General features: G+C 45.6%; 1 protein-coding gene across 1 annotated transcript in view; it reads right to left on the reverse strand.

Annotated features, from left to right (window-relative positions):
• Window positions 1–5,237: 5,237 nt before the first annotated feature.
• Window positions 5,238–26,032, reverse strand: part of LOC142663518 (complement component C9-like) — a 42,432-nt gene continuing 21,637 nt past the window's right edge. Inside the window, exons 7-11 of the mRNA XM_075842244.1 lie at window positions 25,650–25,890; window positions 12,685–12,813; window positions 9,602–9,777; window positions 8,460–8,688; window positions 5,238–5,609 (exon numbers count right to left, since the gene is read on the reverse strand). Coding sequence (XP_075698359.1) covers window positions 5,452–5,609; window positions 8,460–8,688; window positions 9,602–9,777; window positions 12,685–12,813; window positions 25,650–25,890 — 933 coding nt within the window. The 3' untranslated portion in view covers window positions 5,238–5,451. The remainder of the gene's footprint in view (window positions 5,610–8,459; window positions 8,689–9,601; window positions 9,778–12,684; window positions 12,814–25,649; window positions 25,891–26,032) is intronic.

Raw genomic sequence — 26,032 nt, forward strand, 5'->3', positions numbered from 1 at the left:
ACTTCATAGCATCCACTGCAGAAATCTGTGATAGGGGGAAGTTAGAGGATAACCGGTGAAAACAGGAGATTCCCATGAGGAGAATTCAATATGGAGTCTGGAAAACTCACGTATAAATATTTTTCAACTACTATCTATAAGGGCGGAACAAGTAACCATTGGGCCCCATAGCAGAAGTTGGAATGGGGCCTCTCTTTATCATGACCACATCTAACAGCAAGTCATGTTTTCAAATGACTTTTTTAGTGTAGATGGGTCCTCTTATCTGTTGTGCCCCATAGCAGCTGTTATGCCTGCTACCCTCTAAAGGTCCTTTTACAATACCAGATATGGGTTTTGAAAACCAACGCCGATCAACAAGACAGCTCATTGATTGGCACTCGTTTGCTTCTTTCACAAGGCGCAATGATCAGTCATGTATAAAGATATATCATTCATTCCCAAACATGGGGAGATGTGCTGCCGACTATCCTCATAAATTAGCCGATTAGCTGATGAACGAGCGTTTGCCCGATGATTGGCCTGTGTAAAAGGGTCTTTAGTTATGACCATGCCTACATAAGAGCATGGGATGCGGTCTGTCAGGTCTGAATTATAGGCAGGGCAAAAGGGGCCCCAGGTTCTCCACCACCCTGGTGATCTAGGAGACCTCCAGAGCCCACAGTTCTTACCCAGGCCAGTTTTTCCAATCCGCCTCACCCAGCATTTTCTATTTATATTGGTGGTGTATACACTGCTCATCTCTAGACATCTCTCAGGAAAACGGAGGTCTCTTGATAGCTGTCCAGTGATCCTGGCCACGAACAGGTGGAGAGGTGGCCACGCATTTGTGTGGCTCTCTCTTTTGTAGTCTTCATAACTCCCATGGGCTTAAGCAGAGAGGACCATGCGCAGGGCCGGCCATTCCTCCTATATGTGGTGGACGCAGACAGCAAATGGCCACTGTTCACCGACAGAATATAGGCCCCCTGCCCAATAGCACACCTCCTTAAAGTCTCCAACAATCCATAAGTGACATGAGCAGTCTCTCACATTTACTCTAAAAGACAGTAGGAAGCTGCTTTTAAAGTAATAGTGGGCCCCCTAATCTACTGTGCCCCTGTGCAATTGCACAGGTTGCATCTACGCTATGTCTGCCCCAAGTGGAAGCGATTGGGGGTGAGTGTGGGTGTAATAGGGGCCTCTTCCAACCTTGAACTTGCCCTTCAGCCTGTGCATGTCAACACCAGATTGCTAGATGTATGTATAACTAGTAGTGGGTGTATCCAGGACCAGCTGCCAGGAAGAGAAAGATGATGGATAGGGATGTTTGGGGCGAATATTTTATATATTTGAACAACTCTATTGGAGAATTGAGGAAACCAACAGGTTTTTACTGAAGTTTTTCCTTAAATTAGTTTTTGGGGATTTTACCCTTTCATGACTGGAGGTGTTTTGGGCCTCGATACCCATAGCTAAATTTTTACCTTTGAGCTTATTTTAGTTTTTTTTGTAAGCCCCTTCCTCAACTTTAGACATGGCCTCCATACATGGGAATAATCATCCAGGTACAGAAATGTCTTAGTAGAGATTTATTTATTCTTTTAGTTTTATTTAAAATTTGTATACATTTTTTACTATGGGTGTTCAAACTAAAAGGGAACACACCCCTTACAAGTAATCTGTTTACAAAGACACTGGATTCCTGTGATGTCATTAATGATGTCACTGGGTTCCCTAGCAGCCACCCAACACAGAAGCAGCTGTTTTATGTGATCAGAGACACAGTGTTCAATATGAGCGCTATGTTTGGGGGTTTTAGTGACTCCGAATATATTTTTTCAGTTCCCAGTCACTACACAGGTTTGGCTGTCAGTGTGGCAGGAGCGTGTAGTGACAGTGACTTTGAGGCAGGACATAAACTAATGGACTAATGGAATGAGGACTGTGGCATTAGCCCATTTTTTTACATAAAAAGGAGGGGTCAAAATTGATAAGTCATCAATGTGTGTAGGGGGGTCTGACCCCAGGGTCTCGTCCAATCAGCAGAAAGAATTCCATGACCCCTTCAGTACCTAATAATAGGTCATCAATGTTATGACCAAGAAAGCCCCTTGAAATGATGATAACCTATAATGGAAAGACAGCGGGCACTATAGATGCACCTGCAGCCCCTCAGGACCTTAGTTCACAGACAAAATTGTAACAACATTTTGAAGTATATTTAGTCCTTACTCAAACAAATGCTATTTGTGAATCCTAGAGCCCCCTTTAACTCATGACTAGACCCTGAACATTGTTAGATATTTGCCCTATATATTTTATAGGCTAACATAAGGTTTTTTCAGGGATTCACCTTTAAATACATGTAGGTAATGTCCAGCAGCACCGCATATAACCTATATAGACACTAGAATGAGCCTTCTGTGTGGTGTTGACATAGGGATTACATGTTTGGTTTCAACATCGAGGGAAGGTCCAAAATTTGACCTGCTGAACCGTCCAAAAGCACAGACTGTAATAAACCTTGTGTGAAGGAGAGACACTTTTGGTACAACTGAAGACTAAAATAAAGACTACCCCACAGTTACTGGAATTGCCGAATCCCACAATGCACTACCCTCTGCTGCCCAATTTTAGAAATTCACTTTTTGCAAAACAACCCAAAACATCACCGCTATGGGGTGCAAACAAGATGATAGGAAACATTCTCATTTTGGAATAAGAAAATAAGGGTATGATCACACGGCCTATTTTCGGCCGTTTTTCAGGCCGTAAACGCTCAAAAAACAGCCAAAAAATGAGAAGCAGAACGCCTCCAATCCAATGGGAAAAACGGCTTTCTGTTCTGACGGGCCGTTTTTTTACGAGGCTGTTATGAAAAACGGGTGTGTAAAAAAACGGCCGCAAAAAGAAGTGCATGTCACTTCTTGGGACGTTTTTGGAGCTGTTTTTCATAGACTCTTGAAAACAGCTCCAATATGGCTGTAAAAACGCTGCGAAAATTGCGAGTGGCTTAAAAAACTTCTGAAAATCAGGAGCTGTTTCCCTTGAAAACAGCTCCGTCTTTTCAGACGTTTTTGAGTTTGTGTGTGAACATACCCTAAGGACCGGAGGAGCTGTCTCATGGGGGGGGGGGGGGGTTCCTGGAGAACTGTATTCCAAAATATTCAGTGTGTAAGGAACACGTTTAATTAGATATGAAAATACACTGCCTGTCTAAACGTTTAAAAATACAATTTATTAAGGATTTAATGTAAAAAAATAGGGCACTAATTGCCAGGGATCTGAATACAGGCGTTGGCAACACAGATAATAGATGCTTTATGGAGTGTGATTGGTAGCAACCATTGAAAACACTAAGTTGAAAGTGTATGACAGTTTGAACATGATTAGCCCATCGCTACAACACCCCACAAACGTAGTGAATAAATAATAGTTTGTCTAGTTGCCACAAACAAGCAAAATTTCCAACGCGTTTCTGCGCCTCTAAACAAATAGAGGAGCGTCCTCAGGGGTATAAATTGCCTTGATCTGTCTAACTGTCGGTCAGCACATATTATGCTGCAGGATTTCGGCGTAGATTCTAACTAACTACCGCTCAGCACATATTATGCTGTAGTATTTTTGTTTCAACGGCGTGCACTAGACACTGATGACTGGTCTAAGCACGCGCCAGAGAAACAATAGAGCCTTATATGGCTATAGCCCCACCTACCTTAGTCGCGTCAGTTGGACCTGAACCAATCGGTGATTGAGACATCAGTTACTGATGCCCACAGACCGGGACGGCCCCATAGTGACGGCGCGACCAATGGAAATGATGCATACAGCATCAATGGTATAGGGGGGAGCTTCAGGCGGCTATGTAAACAAACTATTATTTATTCTCTACGTTTGTGGGGTGTTGTAGCGATGGGCTAATCATGTTCAAACTGTCATACACTTTCAACTTAGTGTTTTCAGTGGTTGCTACCGTTCACACTCCATAAAGCATCTATTATCTGTGTTGCCAACACGTGCATTCAGATCCTTGGCAATTAGTGCCCTATTTTTTACATTAAATCTTTAATAAATTGTATTTTTAAACGTTTAGACAGAGTGTATTTTCCTGGAGAACTGCTAATAAAAAGCAGCTCTTGCTCTGGTAGACCCAGTTCATCCGTGTATTACATGGTTGGCCATTCATTTGAATGGGCAGCATGTAATACTCCATTTTTACTGCAGGGTGGTTACAATTGAAAAAGCGATTAACCCCTTTGATCAATATGATTAAAAATGGACTATCCAGCTGTATTGCTGGGGTCACAATAGACACGGGGACAAGCCTCTATCCAAGCCCTTTGCAGTGATGCTGAACTTAAATAATACCGCCCTATAGAAGCAAGTAATACTGATAATGAAATACTTCTTTGTGCCCTACATAGCAACAGTGCCCCCCTTTGTGCCCCTTTTAGTAATAGTGCTCCCAAGACAGTCAAAGTGCTCCCTAAGTGTTCGCAACACAGAAATATTGTTCCCTTACTGCCTCCACACAATAACAGTGCCGCCTTTGTGTCCGCGCATAGTAATAGTGCCACCAGCACAGTAAAAGAGCCCCCTTAGTGCCTCCACATAATAACTGAGCCCACCTTTGTATACACACATAGTTATGGTACCCCCAACACAGTAATAGTGCCCCCGTAGTGTACTCCACATGTTAACAGTACTATAGACTCAGACTTTCTATTGAGCCTGTACACCGCACTCTCGGCTTTCCCCTTCCTCTAAGAAATTGTTTAGGTGCCTTTTTACATATGTGTCCTTCCTTACCTTTCTTCCTATCTCAACATATCCTCTAATGTGTGGCATGAGATGACCAGAGTTAAAAAAAAACTAAAAACTTGATTCTGAGATACTCAGTCACGAGATGTCTATGCTGTATGTGTCTATAAGTGCCACCCAGAGGCTGTGATATGAATTGCAGCATATCAAGTATATTGCTAGCATGTCGCGATATTGTATTAAATTGGATTCATGACAATTTGGAGCCCTAGACCAAATTTAAGCAAAGGTAAGGGTGGACACATCTGTATGTAGCATTCCAGGGTATAGGCAGAGGGCACTGTGTCAAATGAAGTAATATCATAATATTTGTGCTCAGAGGCATATGGTGGTACAGTATGGCCCCGATAGAGCACTATGGGTGTGATATTATTGCTCTGTATAATTCAGAGGTTATACTGAGCCAAAATAAGTTAACAACAATCACAACGAGGCAATTTCATGACATTTATTTCTGCTTTTCACCAAACTCTCAAGAGCAGAATCTTTAGAAATCATTGAGTAGTGCCCAGCTGTTCCGGTCATTTGGCTGCTCGTGGAGGCCTCATACGTTGAGCTCTGTCAATATTAGGAGATTGAAGTGTCTTCACTGTGTCTGGTTACTTTAGAAGTGGGTGGAAAGCCCTTCACACAGGAGACGTCTTCTAATCAGCATATAACTTTTCGGACAATATCCCCACGGCAGGGTTCACCACCAGACGTCGGAGCTGGGTTGTCACATTGACGAGTCTGACTTTTTTCTTCATCAACACAAGAGGATGAGTCTCCCCAGCAACCCCAATTGCCATTAACAGTATCAGAAGACTCTGTGAAAATAGGGTTTACATTATGGTAATAACATGTAACAGTCAAGAACGATCTAGGAATTCTATATCCATCTACTCTTTCTTAGAGATGAGTGAAATGAATCTACGCAAATTGAATTCGATCCGAATTTCCCAAAAGTTTTGGAATTGGCAAAATCTGAATGTGTTGTGGTTCGTAGCACACAAATCATTGCAAAATAGCGTCCGCCAGTTCTTACTAATACATACAGTAGTTATTATAAGATCAGCACCAATGTCTTCCTCTGTGAAGCACCACCCCTTGTTAGTACAGCCTTCTCTACGGACTGTACGGCGCTCCTGTTCTAAACATGGCCACATGTGGAGGGGCATGTGACTAGACATGTCCATTGCCTTCCTCCACCTAATAACACTGTGATTTGCCATGCGCGTGTGTTTATTTTCCTTGCTATGCACAGTGTTATTCATTTGACCGAATCGGACCCAAAACAAATTTCTGTAAATTTGCTTATCTCTACTCTATTCTCTCTGGCTTTGTCAGGTCTGTGATCAAAGGGCATCATAGGACAGAGGGGGAGATGCTGAACTCAGAGCTATAAAGTTTTCTAAAATTTGATTCAGTATTTCCATGTAATAAGATGTATAAATGCTGCTAGAACTCAAACAAATCCTGTAAGTCTGGCTTCCCCCAGTCACTCACAGATAAAGCCTGTGAGTCCTGCTTCCTTCTCCCACTCATAGGCTGTGTTCACACTGAGTTTTTTGACGAGTTTTTTGACGCGGAAACCGCGCCAAAAAACTCCTCAAAAACCGCCCGAAAATGCCTCCCATTGATTTCAATGGGAGTTGGACGAGTTTTTTTACCGCGAGTAAAAAAAACGTGTCGCGGTAAAAAGAAGCGTCATGACCCATCTTGAGGCGGTTTCCGCCTCCAAAACCCCATTTCAATCAGTCAGAAAGAGGGAAAAAAAACCTCGACGAGTGTTTTGACGAGTTTTTATTAAACCACTGTGCAAAAACCTACTGGAGCAGTTTTTGCAGGAGGAATTTTCCTCCTACAAAAAACTCTATGTGAACACAGCCATAGAGAAGCCTGTGAGTCCTGCTTCCTCTGCCCACTCATAGAGAAAGCCTGTGAGTCCTGCTTCCTCCAACCACACATAGAGAAAGCCTGTGATTCCTGCTTTCTCCACCCACTCATAAAGAAAGCCTGTGATTCCAGCTTCCTCCACCCACTCATAAAGAAAGTTTGTGAGTCCTGTTTCCCCACCCACTCATAGAGAAAGCCTGTGAGTTCTGCTTCCTGCTTCCTCCACTCACTCATAGAGAAAGCCTGTGGGTCATGCTTCACCCACCCACTCATAAAGAAAGCATGTGAGTCCTGCTTCCCCTGCCCAATTATAGAGAAAGCCTGTGAGTCCTGCTTCCTCGTCTACTCATAGATAAAGGCTGTGAGTCCTGCTTCTTCGTCCCACTCATAAAGAAAGCCTGTGATTCATGCTTTCTCCACCCACTCATAGAATAAACCTGTGACTCCTGTTTCCGCCATCCACTCATAAATAAAACCTGTGAGTCATGTTTCACCCACCCACTCATAAAGAAAGCTTGTGAGTCCTGCTTCCCCTACCCAATTATAGAGAAAGCCTGTGAGTCCTGCTTCCCCTGTCCCCTCATAGATAAAGCCTGTGAGTCCTGCTTCTCCCATCCACTCATAGAGTAAACCTGTGACTCCTGCTTCCTCCACCCATTCATAAAGAAAACTTGTGAGTCGAGCTTCTCTGCCAACTCAAAGAGAAAGCCTGTGAGTCCTGCTTCACACATCTGCTCATAGAGAAAGCCTGTGAGTCCCGGTACCCAGCCCACTCTTAGAGAAAGCCTATAAATCCTGCTTTCACTATTCACTCATATATAAAGTCTGTGAATTGTGCTTTCACAGCCCACTTGTAAAGAAAGCCAATAAGTCGTGCTTTCCCTGCCCAGTCATAGAAAAAGCCTGTGAGTCCTGTTTCCCCTGCCCACTCATAGTGAAAGCCTGTGAGTCCTGCTTTGCCCACCCACCCACAGAGTGATTGACAGGTTTTCTTGTATGAGTATGAATACAGTATATGTATAGCTGTCAATCACGCTCAGGGAAAGCAAGACTCACAGGCTTTCTCTATGAATGAGTTCTGGTGGCACTTAAACAGCTTTTACAGGAAAATACTGATTCAAATCATAGAAAACGATATATCTCCACGATCAGCATTTCCCCCTCTATCCAATGCTGCCCGCAGATAGGAGACCTGACAGATCTACGTTAAAGTGCATCTCCACTACAAATGTAAGTTGACTTTCATCATTTTACAGTTTATATCAAGAAAAAAAATATTTGTAAAAAGTTTAGCAACTTCGCAAATGTGCTGTTCTATATTTATTGAGTCATGTCCTAAGTCTATTTTTATTCAGAATTGTATTTAGAATTATTTGGGCCACTGAGCTGACATCTCCCAGTTTCCTCTGCTTGTTCAGTGTCTGTGCAGAGCGTGTTTTGGTGATTTACATGTAAAAATCTATTAAAATCTCATAATCAGCGCGATGGGGGACTGGAATGTATATTAGCGAGTGTACTCACATACAGCACTGCTAATACTTTTTTGGTACCCACATAACCCCTTTAAGCACTGTATAGTAGTCTGATGCAGAAACAGCTTGAGTGGTCCCCAACCTGTGACTCCTCAGCAGTAGTGAAGCATGCACCCCAGCTCTGATAATGCGAGTTATAGTTTTGCAATAGCTGGAGAGCCCCAGGTTAGAAAGCCACTATGTCCTGACTTTTTGGTTGGGATGCTCTCATTTTGATCACACACACAATTATAAAGTTTGACTACTTACTGTCATATAGTCCATGCTTTGGTATCTGGCATGCCAAGCCTTTAAATCGATCAGGGCATTTACACAAGCATTCCCCATCTACCACCATCACAGTACCACCGTTCTTACAAGGTTGGCATTTGCATGTGCTGTACTCGTTAATGTAGTCCTCATTGGCTCGTTCCAAGTTACGTGATTTTACGTAAGCATCTTTTAAATCGATTGGAATCAGAGTATGAATAGGTGTCGGCTGTAGATTAAGTAAAACAAGGGAAACAATTAGAGATGAGAAACATGGAATCATCTATTATGTGTGGACAATTGAGGTCTAATGGAAAAAGGGAAAGAGTTACATAAAATTGGTGCAGCACGGGAGAAGTCTTGGAGATGAGAATAATGAGGCATTAGAGACATTGGCCATTGACTAACAAACCGTTTCTAAGGGACTGAACAAAAATAACATAAGACGCCACTGGACAGGTGATGAATCGTCACAGAACACAGGCCACAAGAAAAAACAGAGACTAGGGGCACAAAGGCACAGATGCCCCTCACATGACAGGACCCTCCTTTACTGGGCTGCCAGTGACCACGATAGAGGCGTGGCATGTAGAGCTGTGTAGACGGAAAAAGTTTTGACTCTTATGAATGGCAGATAACCAGTGTAATTATCGACAGAGAGCGTTAGTATTACCGCTAGACAGACAGATTACCCTAGCTGCTGTGTTGATGATGGATTGAATGAGTAGTGAGTTGCAGTAGTCTAGGTGAGAAATGATTTGGGCCTGGATTAGGGTTGTAGCAGTGGTAAGGGAGGGATTAAATTAAATGGGTTGCGGGGTAAAGGCTGGCACCAGGGACCTGGAATGACGTAGAAAGCAGACATATCTCATATTAAATGACAGATGACTGCACATATGGAACCCCCAGTCCAAAACACAAGGACTGGATTTCATATCCATTACTAGATAATATGGTATAGGTCATCTGGTTTGATGTGGTAGGTTGTCCTGTTGGCCCCCAAGTCTAGGGGGCCCAGTTGCAACGGCGACTGATTCCACACCCTATAGTTACGCCACTGTCTGAGGCTGCAAATGCCGTTAACGGAGAAGTCCTCATACAAATAGTAAGGTAAGACCAGACAAGTGAGCGCCATGACTTACCTTCTGTTTTATAAGTACTGGGGCATCTGCTAAGGAAGAAGACCAGTCCACAAAATCATCAATGTCAACTTGTTTGTTTTGAAGAAGTTTTGCATCGAGTTTGGTTGCAAAGGCTATAGTGCCCCCCTCAACCAGAGACACCACATTGTCAATCACACCAGATTGAGACAGATTCTCTGTAAATAGAGATCTAGATATCATACAAGTAGAGATAGAGCTACTTAGATAATGTGTTAACTCTATTGTTCAGGTCGTAACGATCACAGTGATACCATATACCGTATTTTTCGGACTTTAAGACGAACCTGACTACAAGACGCACCCAGGTTTTAGACAACAAAATATTTGAAAAAAAATAAAGAGAGCAAAAACTATTTGTTAAAAAAAATAATTTGTTCTGTTTCACCACATTCTGAGAGCCATTATATGGTACATACATCTTTTTTTAGCACTTTTTATTTCATTCCTTTTTTTTTATTTTTTACATTGTGCTTCGGGGAAAATGGGAAAATGTTTTTTTAAACTTTTAATATTTTTAGTAGTGAATGGCAGTTACAGAAGCAGCGTAGCATGCTACGCTGTTTCCGTAGCTTCTATTAAGTTCTATGGGAGTTACAGAAACAGCGTACCTCAGCGAGTTACGCTGCTTCCGTAACTCAACCATGTTCGCTGTTTTCGGAGCTACCGAGTTCCGGAAACAGCTTAGCTTGCGATGCTACGTTGTTTTTCCGTAACTCAACCATGTTCGCTGTTTTCGGAGCTACCGAGTTCCGTAAACAGCGTAGCTTGCGATGCTACGTTGTTTTTCCGTAACTCCCATTCTCTTCTATGGGAGGTACGGAAACAGCGTAGCTCAGTGATCACTCGGCTGTTTCCGCAACTCCCGACCACCTAACCAGGAAGTGGCTGGGAGACAGTGGAGATGGGTAAGATAGAACGGGGTTTAGGGGGCCCCGCTCTAGAGATAGATGCGGGTCACAGAGGTGGGACCCGCATCTATCTGACTTTTGTGACATATTCTGTGCATATGCCATAAAGGTCCTACATGGGAAAACCCTATAAATGCCGCAGTCGCTATTGACCGCAGCATTTAACTAGTTAAACGGCCAGGAACAGTGCCATCACTCTTCCTGGCCGTTAGAGCAGCGTGTCAGCTGTAAAACACAGCTGGCACTTGCAGAGTATGGAGTGGGCTCAGCATGTGAGCCCGCTCGAAACTTCCTCCCCTCCCCACTCCATGATGTGCCGACACATCATGGGTCGGGAAGGGGTTAAGTAAGAAGCGGTCAGGGGGGCCGGCGCTGCCGTGTCCCTTGACTGCTGACTATAAGACCCAGGGACTATTTAGCAAGATTTATTCTTGATAAAAACTGCGTCTTATAGTCCAAAAAATACGGTATGTGTATTATTTTATATTTTTTTCTACACTTTCACAAAAAAAACAACTCCTTTTATGGAAAAAAATTGTTCTATTTTTTTTAATGTGAAGTGTTTTTTAATTACCTTTATTTGACATTAATTGTTTGTTTTTCTCTATATGATGCTATGATCTCTTATATAATGCTTTGGCATACTTAGTAAACCAAAGAATTACTGCCTGTCTGTGTAAAATTGACACGCAATCTATTAGGCCATACATTTCATGCGGCCTAATAAGCATACAGCCATAGCAAGCCTGAGGGCCATTGTTAGACCATTGCCGGCCTGTGGGTGACAAAGGGAGCCCTCTCCCTCTGTAAAGCTCTTAGCTGAGACTATTGACCGCGGTATCAAAGGGGTAAATGGCCAGTTATCCGATCATCAGACGGTGGAGCACACAGTCTTCCCGTAGCAGGCATATTCCGATGCGCTGTAAAAAGGTTGATGCATCGGAATAAGGACTCTGTGTGACCGTCAAGAAAGGTGTATTGGAGGTCCCTAAGGGGATATATTAAGACTGCAAGAAAAGTGTTTGGCACTAAAACTCTCCTGCTTCGTTTTATGTTTCTCCGTGATATCCCTGCAGGGCCTTCCACCATCCACACCACACTCTTGAATACTCCCCAGGTAAGCGACGCACACGCAGCTGGCTGTCCACATGATGTAAAACTAAAACATGACTCATCAGACCAGGCCAACTTCTTCCATTACTCGATTGTCCAGTTCTGATGATCACATGCCCATTGTAGGCGCTTTCGGTGGTGGACTGGGGTTAGCATGGTTACTCTGACCAGTCTACATCTACGCAGTCCCTTAGGTAGTAACCACTGCATACCGGGAACACTCCACAAGACCGTCCGTTTTGGAAACGCTGTGACGAGTCGTCTAGACATCACAATTTGTCCGTTGTCACAGTCGCTCAATTTCTTACACTTTACCATTTCTCCTGCTTCCAACATCAACTTTAAGAACTGACTGGTCACTTGGTGCCTAATATCCCCCCCCCCCTTGTCAGACGCCATTGTACCAGATCATCGATGTTATTCACTTTACCCTGCACTGGTTTTAATTCTATAGCTGAACGGTGTATTTAACTCACAGAGCATTGTCTTAACATAAAACCTAAAACCCCTTTAAAAAATTAAGTGAATCCCAAGAAGATTAGCAAAATTGGGGTTACAGTGTGGAGCAAAGTCGGCATATGTATTAGGGTGATCTTATTACGCCCACATCAGTAACTGTAAAAGATGCAGTACAGTTATGGATCTGTTAATGCAGGGGGAGCTGTGGCCAGCCACACATTTCCCCTGCAGTACCTCTGCAGGCAGAATGTAGTATTACATGTTGGCCATTCAAATGCATGGCTATCTATGTAATACATGGATAAGCCATGTCCACCAGAGCGAGAGCCACTCTTTGTTAGATGTTTTGGCTAATGGATGGAGATAGGGTCCCCCCACTCCCCTCTATGATGTCCTTATGCCCTAACAGAACATGGGAAGGGTTGTTTTTAATCTCATTGTCATGCTTGAAGTCAGGAAGGACAATTGTTGACTACCTTACAAGGAATTTTTTTTGTCTTCTGGATCAACACTAAATTATAATAGGTTGTATTAGAAGGATGTCTATATAACTCAATAGATGCAGGAAAGGTATATACTTACCCTTATTGTGTGATAGGATCTTTTCACATTTTGAACCATTAATATTTAGGCCTCCTTTAATTCCTTCAGCCGCCAGATTAACACCAATATTATATCCAAGACATGTTTTCACTTCTGTATTTGTGATTTCTGTAATGTAATTAATAGATAGTTAGGGTCCAGATTTCAAGACAATATGACAGATGACATCTGTGTGATCATATTCCATGATTCTTTACTGTATTAATACTATATACAACTTTACTTGGTCAAAAAGTGAGTGAGATTCTCCAGCCAAGAAAAAGATAAATCATACTCCCCGGAAAAAGGGGAGCTCTCTGGGAAGTGTAGGCCATATTCCCGGGCGCCACATCCTCATTGTTGGAGGACTTCAGGAGCGGGGAGAGGTGAGTATGTGCACTTCTGGTCTGAGGTCTGTACTACTTAAGGGTCTGAATTTAGAGAGTCTGGTCTGGGGTCTGTATTATTTCAAAGGTTTGGTCTTTAGTTTTGTATTCATTTTGGGATGTAATAAAGGCGGGTCATATGCACTGTTTTTTTATTCAAGTGCTGTAGATAGTGTCTGCTATAGAGCCCCCTGTAGATAGTGCTCCCTTATACCCCACCCTTGTATATAGTGTCCCACAAATAGCTCCCCCTATAGTGCTCTACAGATAGCCCAACCCTGTATATAGCCCCCCTGTAGATATAGCCCAGCCCTATATATAGTGCTCCACGTATAGCCCAACCCTGTATATAGCACCCCTGTAGATATAGCGCATCCCTGTATATAGTGCTGCACAGATAGCCCACCCCTGTATATAGCCCCCCTGTAGATATAGCCCACCCCTGTATATAGTGCTCCACATATAGTCCACCCCTGTATATAGTGCTCCACATATAGTCCACCCCTGTATATAGCCCCCTGTAGATATAGCCCACCCCTGTATATAGTGCTCCATAGATCGCCCACCCCAGTATATAGCCCCCCTGTAGATATAGCCCACCCCTGTATATGGTGCTCCATAGATAGCCCACCTCAGTATATAGCCCCCCTGTAGATAGACACCCCCGTAGATAAAGCCCCCCGCGTGTAGATAAAGCCCCCCGTAGATAAAGTCCCCCCGTGAAGATAAAGACCCCCCCGTGTAGATAAAGCCCCCCCCCGTAGATAAAGTCCCCCCGTAGATAAAGTCCCCCCCATAGATAAAGTCCCCCTGTAGATAAAGTCCCCCCATAGATAAAGTCCCCCTTGTAGATAAAGGCCCCCCCCCCCCCGTAGATACAGCCACACACTATTTTATTACAATTTAAAAAAAACAACTTTTCAAACTCACCTTAATCCCGTTCCCACGCCGGCGGGCAGCAATGGAGACCTGCTCTCTTCTGCGCAGGTCTCCTGGGGGTTGAACGAAGCGTCTATGAAAGGCGCTGATTGGCTGGGCAGGATGACTTTGCCTATCATTCAGCGCCTTTCAGCGACGGAAGCTTCACTGGTACAAAAGCTACCAGTCGCTTCACTGGTACAAAAGCGCTGAATAGCCGGGCACGGAACGTACCTGGCCATTCATTGCTTCTAATTGTACCTGTGTCCTATAGACACAGGTACAATTATAGTGCAGGAGGAGGTGGCGCTGGCGCCCCCCTCTAAGTTGCGCCCGGGGCACATGCCCCGCCTGCCCCCCCTAGCTACGCCCCTGACCCCTGGTATCATCCGCCATGTCTGGCTCAACCTGCCACGCCTGCTGTTATACGCCATGTCTGGTGTCATCTCCCACCCCTGTTTCAGGGCCAGAATTAGGATAGATGGCGCCCTGTGCGAAATTATCTTTCAGTGCCACACCCCATCATAAAAAAAAATGGCCCATATAAAACAGTATAATGCCCTATATAGTGCCCCACACAGTATAATGGCCCTTTAGTGCCCCCCATACAGTATAATAATAATAATAATAATAATAATAATAATAATAATTATAATAATAATATTTAATAATATAATATAACCCCTTCAAGGACACAGTATTTTGTTCTCTAATTGGGCCCACACAGTATTTCCCCCCCTATGTGCCACACACAGTATATTGCCCCCTGTACTACCCCTACACAGTATAATGTCTGCTTAGTGGCCCCCACACAGTATAATGCCCCCCTTCCCTGGCTGCCACACACAGCCCCCTTGTAGATAGTGCCCCCTGTAGATTGTGCCATACAGCCTCCCTGTAGACCGTGCCATACATCCCCACCTCCCCCTTGTAGATCGTGCCATACAGCCCCCCACCTCCCCCTTGTAGACAGTGCCCCCAAACATAAAAAATTGTACTCAGCTAGGCCCCATTCCCATGACGAACTGAGCTGCTCCATGACGGGATCCTTGCGTAGGCCGGCGTGATCCTGTAGCCCAGTACAGTTTCCCAAACTTTCGGACTCGAGGCACTACTGGAAAAATAAAATTTCCTCAGGGCACCCCTACCAAATTTTTTTTGAGAAAGGCAGAAAAAACAAGCACTGCACTCTTAGGGTATGATCACACAGCGTTTTTTGTATGGCAAAAAAAATCTGCCTCAAAATTCCTTCAGGAATTTTGAAGAAGATTGTAAATTGACAGCGTGGTTTGATCTTTCTTTTTGCGTTTTTTTAAGCCATAGAAGCTAATGCAAAAGACGCAGGCAAAAAAGCACTCCAAACGGGTGCCGCGGGTATTTTCTGCCTCCTATTAATTTCAATTGGAGCTCAGAGGTGAAAACCACTTGAAGAACATCAGCCCCCCACTCACAGTAAAATAACCATCAGTCCACCACTCACAGTAAAATGACCATCAGCCCCCCACTCACAGTAAAATGACCATCAGCCCTCCACTCACTGTAAACTGACCATCAGCCCACCACTCACAGATTCCCCTTGTAGGTAGTGCCACAAAGCCCCCTGTAGATAGTGACACAGCCCCTTGTAGCTAGTGCCACACAGCCCCCGGTAGGTAGTGCCGCACAGCCCCTTTGTAGGTAGTGCCACACAGCCCCTTGTAGGTACTGCCACACAGCCCCCTGTAGGTAGTGCCACACAGCCCCCTTGCAGGTAGTGTCACACAGCACCCTGTAGGTAGTGCCACTCCACACAGCCCCTTGTAGGTATTGCAACACAGCCCCCTGGTGGGTAGTGCCACACAGCCCCCTTGTAGGTAGTGCCACACATCCCTCTTGTAGTTAGTGCTACACAGCCCCCTTGTAGGTAGTGTCACACAGTCCCCTTGTAGGTAGTGCCCCACAGCCCACAACCCACTTGTAGATAGCACCCCCCTTCGTGTAGATAGCGCCACTGTAGCTCCCTGAAGGAGCAGAATCCCCCTGTGGCCGGGGATTCCGCACCTGTGGCGCTACCCTTGATGTCCCTGTCCATATATGGATAGGGACATCAGGGGCAACTCCTGAAGCGGAATCCCTGTCCACAGCGTTGCTGACACTGTGACCGGGGATTCCACTCTAGGAGAAGACCCTGTTGTCTTTGTCCATTTATGGACAGTGACGTCACTGGCTTCTCCTGGAGTGGAATCCCGGTCACAGAGTCGGCAATGCTGTGGACGGGAATTCCGCTTCAGGAGGTGCCCCTGATGTCACTGCCCATATATGGACAGAGACATAAAGCGCTCAGTCCAGGAGCGGAATCCCTGGCCACAGACGGATTCCACTCCTTCAGGGAGCTACAGTGGAGCTAGTAGATAGCAGAGCAGGAAGGTACCTCCCTGCTCTGCTATAGTGGCGTTGCTACTGGGTGCCCTCAAGCCCGGTGTCGCCGCTAGCAGCCGCTATGGCTGCTACAGCGGTAGCGACGCCACTGAGTGAAGAAGCGCCCGGGTGGAGAGGCGGCTGCTGAGTCGCCGGGCCCGGGCACTCCTGAAACAAGCAGGGGAAGGGAGCCAGCGCAGTGCCCCCTTCCACCTGCTGGAGTGATGCTCCCTGTTCGATGGCACAGGTCGCACACAACTAAGGCCGGCCCTGCCTGGTATCATCCGCCACGTCTGGCGCAACCAGACACATCTAGCCCAATCCGTGCCGGAGCCTCTCCCACTGTCTGGACTATCTCAGGTACCCTTGTGCTACAAACTTTTTGTATAGACTTTGAATAGACTGTGACATGGCCAGATGGAGCGGCCTAGTGGGTCCACATACCCCTAGATCGTGACAGTACGCTCAGGCCATGGAACCCGCTGGCCAATCTAAGATCACAGTTCAGTTGATACAAACAGATATGCATGACCTACATGCAGGATCAACTCTTCGTGGCTGTAAACTCCACCATCGCCCGACAGGATCTACCCACTGCTCCTCTTCCGAATGCTGCTGCCATTCCACTACCCGTCACTTCTCCTGTTTGTTCCGGATCCACAGTTTAGTTGCCTCTTCCTCCCCGCTATGACGGTGACCCTAGAGCCTGTAGAGGTTTCGTCAACCAATGTTTCATTCATTTTAGGCTACAAGCTCATCTCTTCACCTCTGATGAGGCCAAGGTATCGTTCATCATATCCCTTCTCGCTGGCAAGGCCCTGGCATGGGCGAATCCCATCTTGGAATGTGAGGGACCTGAATTCTCGGACCTAGCTTTATTCCTACAGACTTTTCGTACTGTGTTCGAGGAGCCAGGTTGAACATCCTCTGCAGCGGCCACTCTGCTAACCCTCAAGCAAGGAGGGTCCACAGTAGGAGAGTAAGCTATCTCCTTCTGTACCCTAGCAGCAGAGTTGGCATGGAACAATGAGGCGTTGGTGGCGACCTTTTGTCAGGGACTGTCCTCGCACATCAAAGACGAGATCTTCCTTCTACCCTGGATGCTCTTATCCTGTTGGCTACCCGGGTTGACATGAAGATACAGGAACGTGCTCAGGAGTTTCAGCGGGAGAGACTTTTCCACAGACTGGCACCCTCTTTCCAGAGACCACTAATATCTCCTCCTGTTGCCCTACCTGAGGAACCTATGCAGGTAGACAGAATCAAACTGTCCAAGCAGGAGAAACCGCACAGACGCTCTTCAGGTCTGTGTCTGTATTGCAGCCGTAAAGGCCATTTCGTGCGCCAATGTCCACAAAAGCCGGGAAACTCCAGCACCTAGAGTTGGTTGGAGAGACAACCCTAGGTGGGACGACGCCAAGTGTCAAAGCCTCCCCCAAGTTATCCATTCCTGTGACCATCATCTCTGGTGAGACATCACACTCCTCCTCAGCCTATCTGGACTCTGGAGCAGCTGCAAATTTTATTTAGCAGGATCTAGTGGATCGCCTACATCTACCCACAGTTCTTCTGGGGAGACCCCTGGTGGTTGCCTCTGTGAATAGACTACCTTTGCCTGATCCTGTTGTATCCATCACTAAACCACTGACATTGCAAATCGGAGTACTTTACTCGGAACAGATTACATTCCTCGTTCTACATATAACGATCAACCCTGTCCTGCTGGGCCTGCCTTGACATCGTCTACATGCTCCAGTTCTCGACTAGAGTTTTCGAGAGGTCCTCCAATTGGGGGCCCAAATGCCTTGCCCACTGCCTGCCACAGTTTCGTCCTGTTTTGCCTCCACTGCCTCAGTCACTCTACGATCTACCGTCACATTATGCTATTTTTGCGGACATCTTCTGTAAGAGTAGGCAGAGACTCTTCCTCCACATCGCATCTACGATTGCCCTGTTGAATTACTTCCTGACGCCTCGCCACCTTGAGGTCGACTTTATCCTCTCTCCCTGCCATAGACCCTAGCCATGTCTGCCTACGTTAAGGAGAACCTCGAGAGAGGGTTCATCCGGAAGTCATCCTCTCCGGCCAGAGCCGGATTCTTCTTCGTGAAGAAGAAGGACGGATCTCTTCGTCCATGTATCGACTGCCGGGGCCTGAACCAAATTACGGTTAAGAATAAGTATCCCCTGTCGCTTATCTCAGAACTTTTTGATAGAATTAATGGGGCCAAGGTGCTCACAAAGCTGGATCTACGCAGAGCTTATAACTTGATCCCTATCCGCAAAGGTGACGAGTGGAAAACCACATTTAACATTCGAGACGGCCATCACAATACCTTGTGATGCCCTTTGGACTATGTAACGCTCCAGGTGTGTTCCAGGAATTTGTAAATTACATTTTCCGAGACCTACTGTATGTCTGTGTGGTGGTCTATCTGGACGACATCCTGATTTACTCAACGTGATTTGATGACACATCGGAAGCACGTTCGCCAAGTTCTCTCGTGGTTAAGGGGGAATTGCCTATGTGCTAAATTAGAAAAATGTGTGTTCGAGAGCAACTCTCTGCCCATCCATGCCTACATCGTATCTGACCGTGGTCTCAAGATGGATTCAGAGAAGGTGAGATTCGTCTTAGAATGGCCACGACCGCAGGGTCTTCGTTCCATACAATGATTTCTGGGATTTGCAAACTTCTATTGGCAATTCATCCAGAACTTCTCATCTCTGACTGCTCCAATCTTGGCCCTCACCATTGAAGGCGGTGAACTCCAAGATTTGGTCTCCAGAGGCAGAATCAGCGTTTACTGATCTCAATAGCGCTTTCACCTCAGCATCTGTTCTCCATCACCCTGATGCTTCTCGGCAGTTCTTTCTGGAGGTGGACGCCTCTTCCGTAGGTGCGGGAGCACTACTATGCCAAAAGAACTCCAAAGGCAAGATGGTGGCTTGTGGCTTCTTCTCAAAATTATTTTCCCCAGCAGAATGCAACTATTCCATCGGGGATCGGGATTTGTTGGCTGTCAAGTTGGCCTTAGAGGAGTGGAGACACTTGCTGAATGGTGCTATCCATCCTATTATCATCTATACAGACCACAAAAACCTCACGTACCTACAATCGGCTCAACAGTTAAATCCACGCCAAGCCAGATGGTCGTTGTTCTTCGCCCGATTTCAGTTTTTGCTTTACTTCCGTCCTGCAGACAAGAATGTGAAGGCTGACGCCCTGTCTCGCTCCTTCGAAACCAATGACTCAGAGGAGACTCCTCAATAAATTATTGATCTTCCTGGGAGTATTGCTGCTAACCCTCGGCAAATTAGAGATATTCCTCCTGGAAAGACTTTTGTCTGTCTTGCTGACAGGAAGAAAATTCTCCGCTGGGGACACAACTCTAAACTAGCTGGGCACTCTGGTGTCCGTAAGACACAGGACTTGATAGCTCGTCACTATTGGTGGCCCACTCTACCTGGAGATGTTGCGGACTTTGTCTCCTCATGTATGAACTGTGCCTCGAACAAATCTACCCGCACCACACCTGCTGGCCTGCTACTACCCCTGCCTGTTCCTGATGCCCCTTGGCAGCATATCGCTATGGACTTTATCACTGACCTTCCTCCTTCAGCTGGATGTACTACGATCTGGGTAGTAGTGGATCATTTCTCTAAAATAGCACATTTTATTCCACTGACTGGCCTCCTGCCTGCTCCTCGTCTGGCAAATTTCTTTATTCTGCACGTCTTCCGGCTACACAGACTTTCTCTGCATATTGTCTAAGACTGGGGTGTACAGTTTACATCCAAGTTCTGGAGAGCCCTGTGCAACTTGTTAGATGTAAAACTGGACTTATCTTCTGCCTATCACCCACAGTCCAATGTTCAAGTGGAGAGGAACAATCAAATTTTGGAGAACTATCTCCGTCATTTCTTTTCAGCCCAACACGGCAATTGGGTACAACTTCTGCTTTGGGTGGAATTCTCGTACAACAATCACACAAGTGAGTATACTGCCTCGTCTCCTTTCAACATTGTGTACAGTCAGCACCCTCGAGTTCCTCTTCCTGTGCCAGCCATGACTCAAGTACCGGCAGAAAATTATTTCATTTATTCACATCTGGCAGCAAACTAAGTCTGCGATCCTCCTGGCAGTGGACCGCATGAAAAAGCATGCTGATAAAAGAAGAAAAGTTCCTCCTCAGTTCTGGCTATCCTCAAGTAACATTTGTTTGAAGGTGCCCTCATACAAATCTTCTCCCTGGTTCCTTGGGCCCTTTGAAATAATACAACAGATAAACCCTGTCTCCTATGAGCTTTGGCTGCCTTCTACCCTCAGATTCCCCAACTCCTTTCATGTGTTCCTCCTGAAACCTGTGGTCCTGAACCGCTACAGTAAAAATCCTAGTCCTGCAGCTGCTCCCAGCGGTTCATCTGATGTGTTTGAGGTGAAGGATATCCTGGACTGCAAGTGGGTAGGAGGAAGGACTTTATATTTGGTGGACTGGAGAGGATTTGGTCCTGAGGAGAGGTCCTGGGAACCAGTGGAGAACCTTAATGCCCCTACCCTCATTAAAAAGTTCCTCTTTCACTCTGGACCCAAGATGAGGGGGTGTAAGGGGGGGGGGGTACTGTAATGGCCGCGAAGGTTGCGTTGACTCTGGACTTGATATAACACAGTGGACCAACATTGTTGCTCAGTGGTCCAAAGTCCTGTTTTCAGATGAAAGTAAATTTTGCATTTCATTTGGAAATCAAGGTCCCATAGTCTGTAGGAAGAGTGGAGAGGCATTAATCCAACTTGCTTGCAATCCAGTGTAAAGTTTCCACAGTCAGTGCTGGTTTGGGGAGCCATGTCATCTGCTGGTGTTGGTCCACTGTGTTATATCAACGCAGCCGTCTACCAGGAAATTTTAGAGCACTTCATGCTTCCCTCTGCTGACAAGCTTTATGGAGATGCTGATTTCGTTTTCCAGCAGGACTTGGCACCTGCCCACGCTGCCAAACGTAACAATACCTGTGTCATGGCGCGTGGTGTGGACCCACTGGGTCGTACCGCATAGCGTGGTAGCAGCTGGCCAACTAGGTACAAAACAATGTCTATAGTCCAGAACGGGTACCTGAAGCAATGTAGACAGTAGCGGGGACACAACTTGACTTTCAGAGTAGATGGTCAGTAGATGTAGCGGAAGACATGACTTGACTTTCACAGTAGTTGGCTAGTAGATGCAGCGTAAAACACGACTTGACTCTCACTATAGATACGATAGCACGGGATACAGGGTACTGGCAGCAGGAACGGGTAACACTGGGAACTGGAAAACACTGGGAGACCATTTGCAAGACAAACTTAGGTATACAACAACGCTCAGGCAAGGATCAAGTGGGCAGAGCCCTTTTTATAGTCCAGCAGCAATTTGGGCTAACTATTGAATGATGACAGCTGGACGCGTACTGGCCCTTTAAGGACGTGCACGCGCGCCCTGCGGTAAATAGTCAGAGAACCCGTAAGTTGTCGCCTGGAAGGAAGATATCGCCGAGAACACAGATATCTATGGCCGGGGTCGTCAGAGGGTAAGTCTGAACGACGGCCCTCGGCCATAGATGTTACAACCTGGTTTAATAATCACATTATCACTCTGCTTGATTGGCCAGCAAACTCACCTGACCTAAACCCCATATTGAATCTATGGGGTATTGTCAAGAGGAAGATGAGAGACACCAGACCCAACAATGCAGACGAGCTGAAGGCCGCTATCATAGCAACCTGGGCTTCCATAACACCTCAGCAGTGCCACAGGCTGATCGCCTCCATGCCACGCCGCATTGATAACACCTCAGCAGTGGCACAGGCTGATCGCCTCCATGCCACGCCACATTGATGCAGTAATTCATGCAAAAGCAGCAACGACCAAGTACTGAGGGCAGATACTGGACATGCTTTTCAGTAGGACAACATTTTGGTATTAAAAATCATTTTTGAAATTGGGCTTATATAATATTCTAATTTGGTGGCAGGGAATGGGTATGGAGGTTTAGCAATACTCCTACCATATATTTGCTGTCTATTACTGCCATATTAATCTGATTTTTGTACATAATATTTGCAATTGGAGATCCTCTTTAGGTGTCTGATTAAATGGAATGTATCATGTATGTGATTTTAGTCTTAAATAGAAGTATGTAGAAGAAAAATAAATAATGTGGCCCTGGTGGCAGCAATATTGGAGGCACAGACTTCCTTTCCCTTTTTGTCTGTATAGACCAGGCGTCTCAAACTCGGCCGGGTAAGTGGGCCACATGTAGAAAAAATGTGAATTTGACGGGCCGCATTACTTTCAAATTTGATAATTAACAATAATTTTGTAATGTATTTAGTTATTTGAACTACTATAACACTATATTACTATAATACTAATACTACATTACTATAATACTAATACTACATTACTATAACAATACTACATTACTATAATACTACATTACTATAATAATAGTGCTAGGTTTAAACTTACCGGAAATTTGCGAGATTTCTCCACGTGCTTATATCAACAATCCAGTTTTACAGTTTGTGTCGCTAAATGCAGTCCGGCGGCTCAGTTGGCAGCGTTTGGCAGACACACAAATGTCAAAATTAGGCAGCCCCTTTTTAGATTGTGCCACAGCGCCCTCTGTAGATACTGCCACAGTGCCTTCTGTAGATACTGCCACAGTGCCCTCTGTAGATACTGCCACAGTGCCCTCTGTAGATACTGCCCAGTGCCCTTTGTAGATACTGCCACAGTGCCCTCTGTAGATACTGCCACAGTGCCCTCTGTAGATACTGCCACACACACCCCTTCAAGATAATGCCACACCCCCCCCCCAGTAGATTGGTCCATTGGGGATCCCTCTAGGAGTGGAATCCCCAGTCAGAGCGTTGCCGACGCTTTGGCCAGGGATTCCTCTGCTGGAGGAGCCCCTGATGTCACTATTCATACAACGTGACGTCAGGGGATCCTCCTGGACCGGAATGTGATGTCAGGGGCAACCCCAGGCCCGGTGTCCCAGAGCAGAGCACTAGTATAGGCTCTGCTGCGGAACTCTGGGGAAGCAACTGACATCAGTGTCCATATATGGATAGTAATGTCAGTGGCTTGCCCAGAGCTGGAGTCCCAGAGCAGAGCCGCTTCTAGCACCCTGCCTGGGATTCCAGCTCTGCTCCTGACATCAATGTTCATATATGGACAGAGATGTCAGGGGCAAACCCAGAGCTGGAGTCCCGGGCAGAGCGCTACTAGTGCTCCTACTGGGACTCCAGCTGTGCTCCTGACATCACTGTCCAGCTCTGGGGAAGCCCTAGACATCGCTGTCCATATGTGGACAGCGATGTCAGGGGATTCCAGAGTCCCGGAGCAGAGCCTATGCTAGCGCTCTGCCCGAGACTCTGCTCTGGCGTAGACCCTGACAAAACTGTCCATATATGGACAGCGATGTCAGGGATTTCCACAGAGTCCCGGAGCAGAACCTATACTAGCGCTCTGCCCGGGACTCAGGCTCTGGGGAAGCCCCAGATATCGCGTGTCCATTCATGGACAGTGATGTCAGGGGATTCCACAGAGTCCCGGAGCAGAGCCGATACTAGCGCTCTGCCCGGGACTCCGCTCTGGGGAAAGACCCTGACAAAACTGTCCATATATGGACAGCGATGTCAGGGATTTCCACAAAGTCCCGGAGCAGAACCTATACTAGCGCTCTGCCCGGGACTCAGGCTCTGGGTAAGCCCCAGACATCGCGTGTCCATTCATGGACAGCGATATCGGGGGAATTCCAGGAGTCCCGGAGCAGAGCCTATGCTAGCGCTCTGCTTACGACTCCCTTCTGGGGAAGACCCTGACATCGCGTGTCCATTCATGGACAGCGCTGTCAGGGATTTCACAGAGTACCAGAGCAGAGCCGATACTAGCGCCTCTGTGTCCCGCGGGCCGCAGATGACAGCCTCAGGGGCCGCTTGCGGCCCGCGGGCCGCGTGCTTGAGGCCCCTGGTATAGTCAGTGCATTAGAATGTGTATGCTTTATTGCAGCTGCCAGGTATGTTCACACGGCCTATTTTCAGCGTTTTTCGGGCCGTAAACGTCAGAAAAACGGCAGAGAAATCGGAAGCAGAACGCCTTCAAACATCTGCCCATTGATTTCAATGGGAAAACGGCATTCTGTTCCGATGGAGCGTTTTTTGCGGAGTTTTTTTACGCGTAAAAAAAAAGGCCGCGAAAAAGAAGTGCAGGACACTTCTTGGGACGTTTTTGGAGCGGTTTTCCATAGACTCTATTGAAAAAAGGTCCAAAAGCGGCCGTAAAAAAACGCAGCGAAAAACACAGCGAAAATCGCGAGTGGCACAAAAAACGTCTGAAAATCAGGAGCTGTTTTCTCTTGAAAACAACTCTGTATTTTGAGACGTTTTTGACTCTGCGTGTGAACATACCCTTACAGTCTCCAGAAAGTGAGAGTACAGCCCCTCCACCAGAGACCAGGGAATGACAGGGAAGTTGTATACAGAGCCTTATCTGTGTGTGTATAGTGCATAATGTTACTATCCTGCCTTATTTAGGCCTCCAGCAGTACAATAGACTGTCATAAGAAAAAATATGTACACCTTTTTTTTTATTTACTGAGTTGAATTTTATTAATTTTCTAAGCTCAGTTCCGATGAAATAAAAATAGATCCACTTTGACTTAATCAGAACTGAGCTTAGAAGTTCACTCAGGAGCACACAGGAGCCGCTGTTAGCTGAGCCGTCAGTGCAGCTCACTGATGGATTTGGCTCAGAACGTCTATCCGCAGCTTCTATGTTCTGTGATTCAAAAATTTGAATTTCTTTTTAAATAAAAGTCAATTACAAAAATTATTTTAATCATCAAATAAAGGCATTTCAATATATAAAAAAATGACCCCAAATTCACCCACCAATAATAACAACAATATGACTCTGCTCATCTTGTCCCAGTCTATAGAGCAAAGCTGACAAGTGAGCTGCTAAAAAAAGGAAACGTCAGCCTATTATGTCTGATTTAGTGACCAGTGTATGAATTGAATAGTCAAACAAAAAAATGATTACCAACATTTTTTAGATAAATATGTTGATCATAAAAACCTGATTTAAATAATATTACATTTGCTCATGATACGTCCCATTTAAACAGCAGGACACTGATTGCCCAAAGTGAACAAACTAGTAAAGAAGAAACATAGGAACCTGCCGTCTTTGGCTCTTCCAATCAGGATAAAATACTCACCATTACTATGTAATAAAGCAGTGTCCAAGATGTACACCAGGTCATATTTTCCGCCAACATTTCCAGATACAGTGTAATGAGTGCCGTACATTTCCAGGAGGGAAAAATATTCTGCTTTGTCATAGAAAGATGGTAAACTCTTAATGTCTTCAATAAAAGTGTTAGATAACATGAAACTCCTTGTTCTCATCTGGAAAGTTGCCAACTGGACGGTTCCTGAAATTCTCATAAATTCTTTATTCTGCAGAAGAGAAGACATATAACTGGGTTATTAATAAATCACATATGTAACTAATGGGAATGATTGATCCTGAAGACAACGTATTTAAAAAAATAAATAAAAATAAGCCGATAAGGAGATCATCTGAACTCCATGAGTCCGG

Source organism: Rhinoderma darwinii, chromosome 1, assembly GCF_050947455.1.
Source record: "Rhinoderma darwinii isolate aRhiDar2 chromosome 1, aRhiDar2.hap1, whole genome shotgun sequence".
NCBI classification, from domain to species: Eukaryota; Metazoa; Chordata; class Amphibia; order Anura; family Rhinodermatidae; genus Rhinoderma; species Rhinoderma darwinii.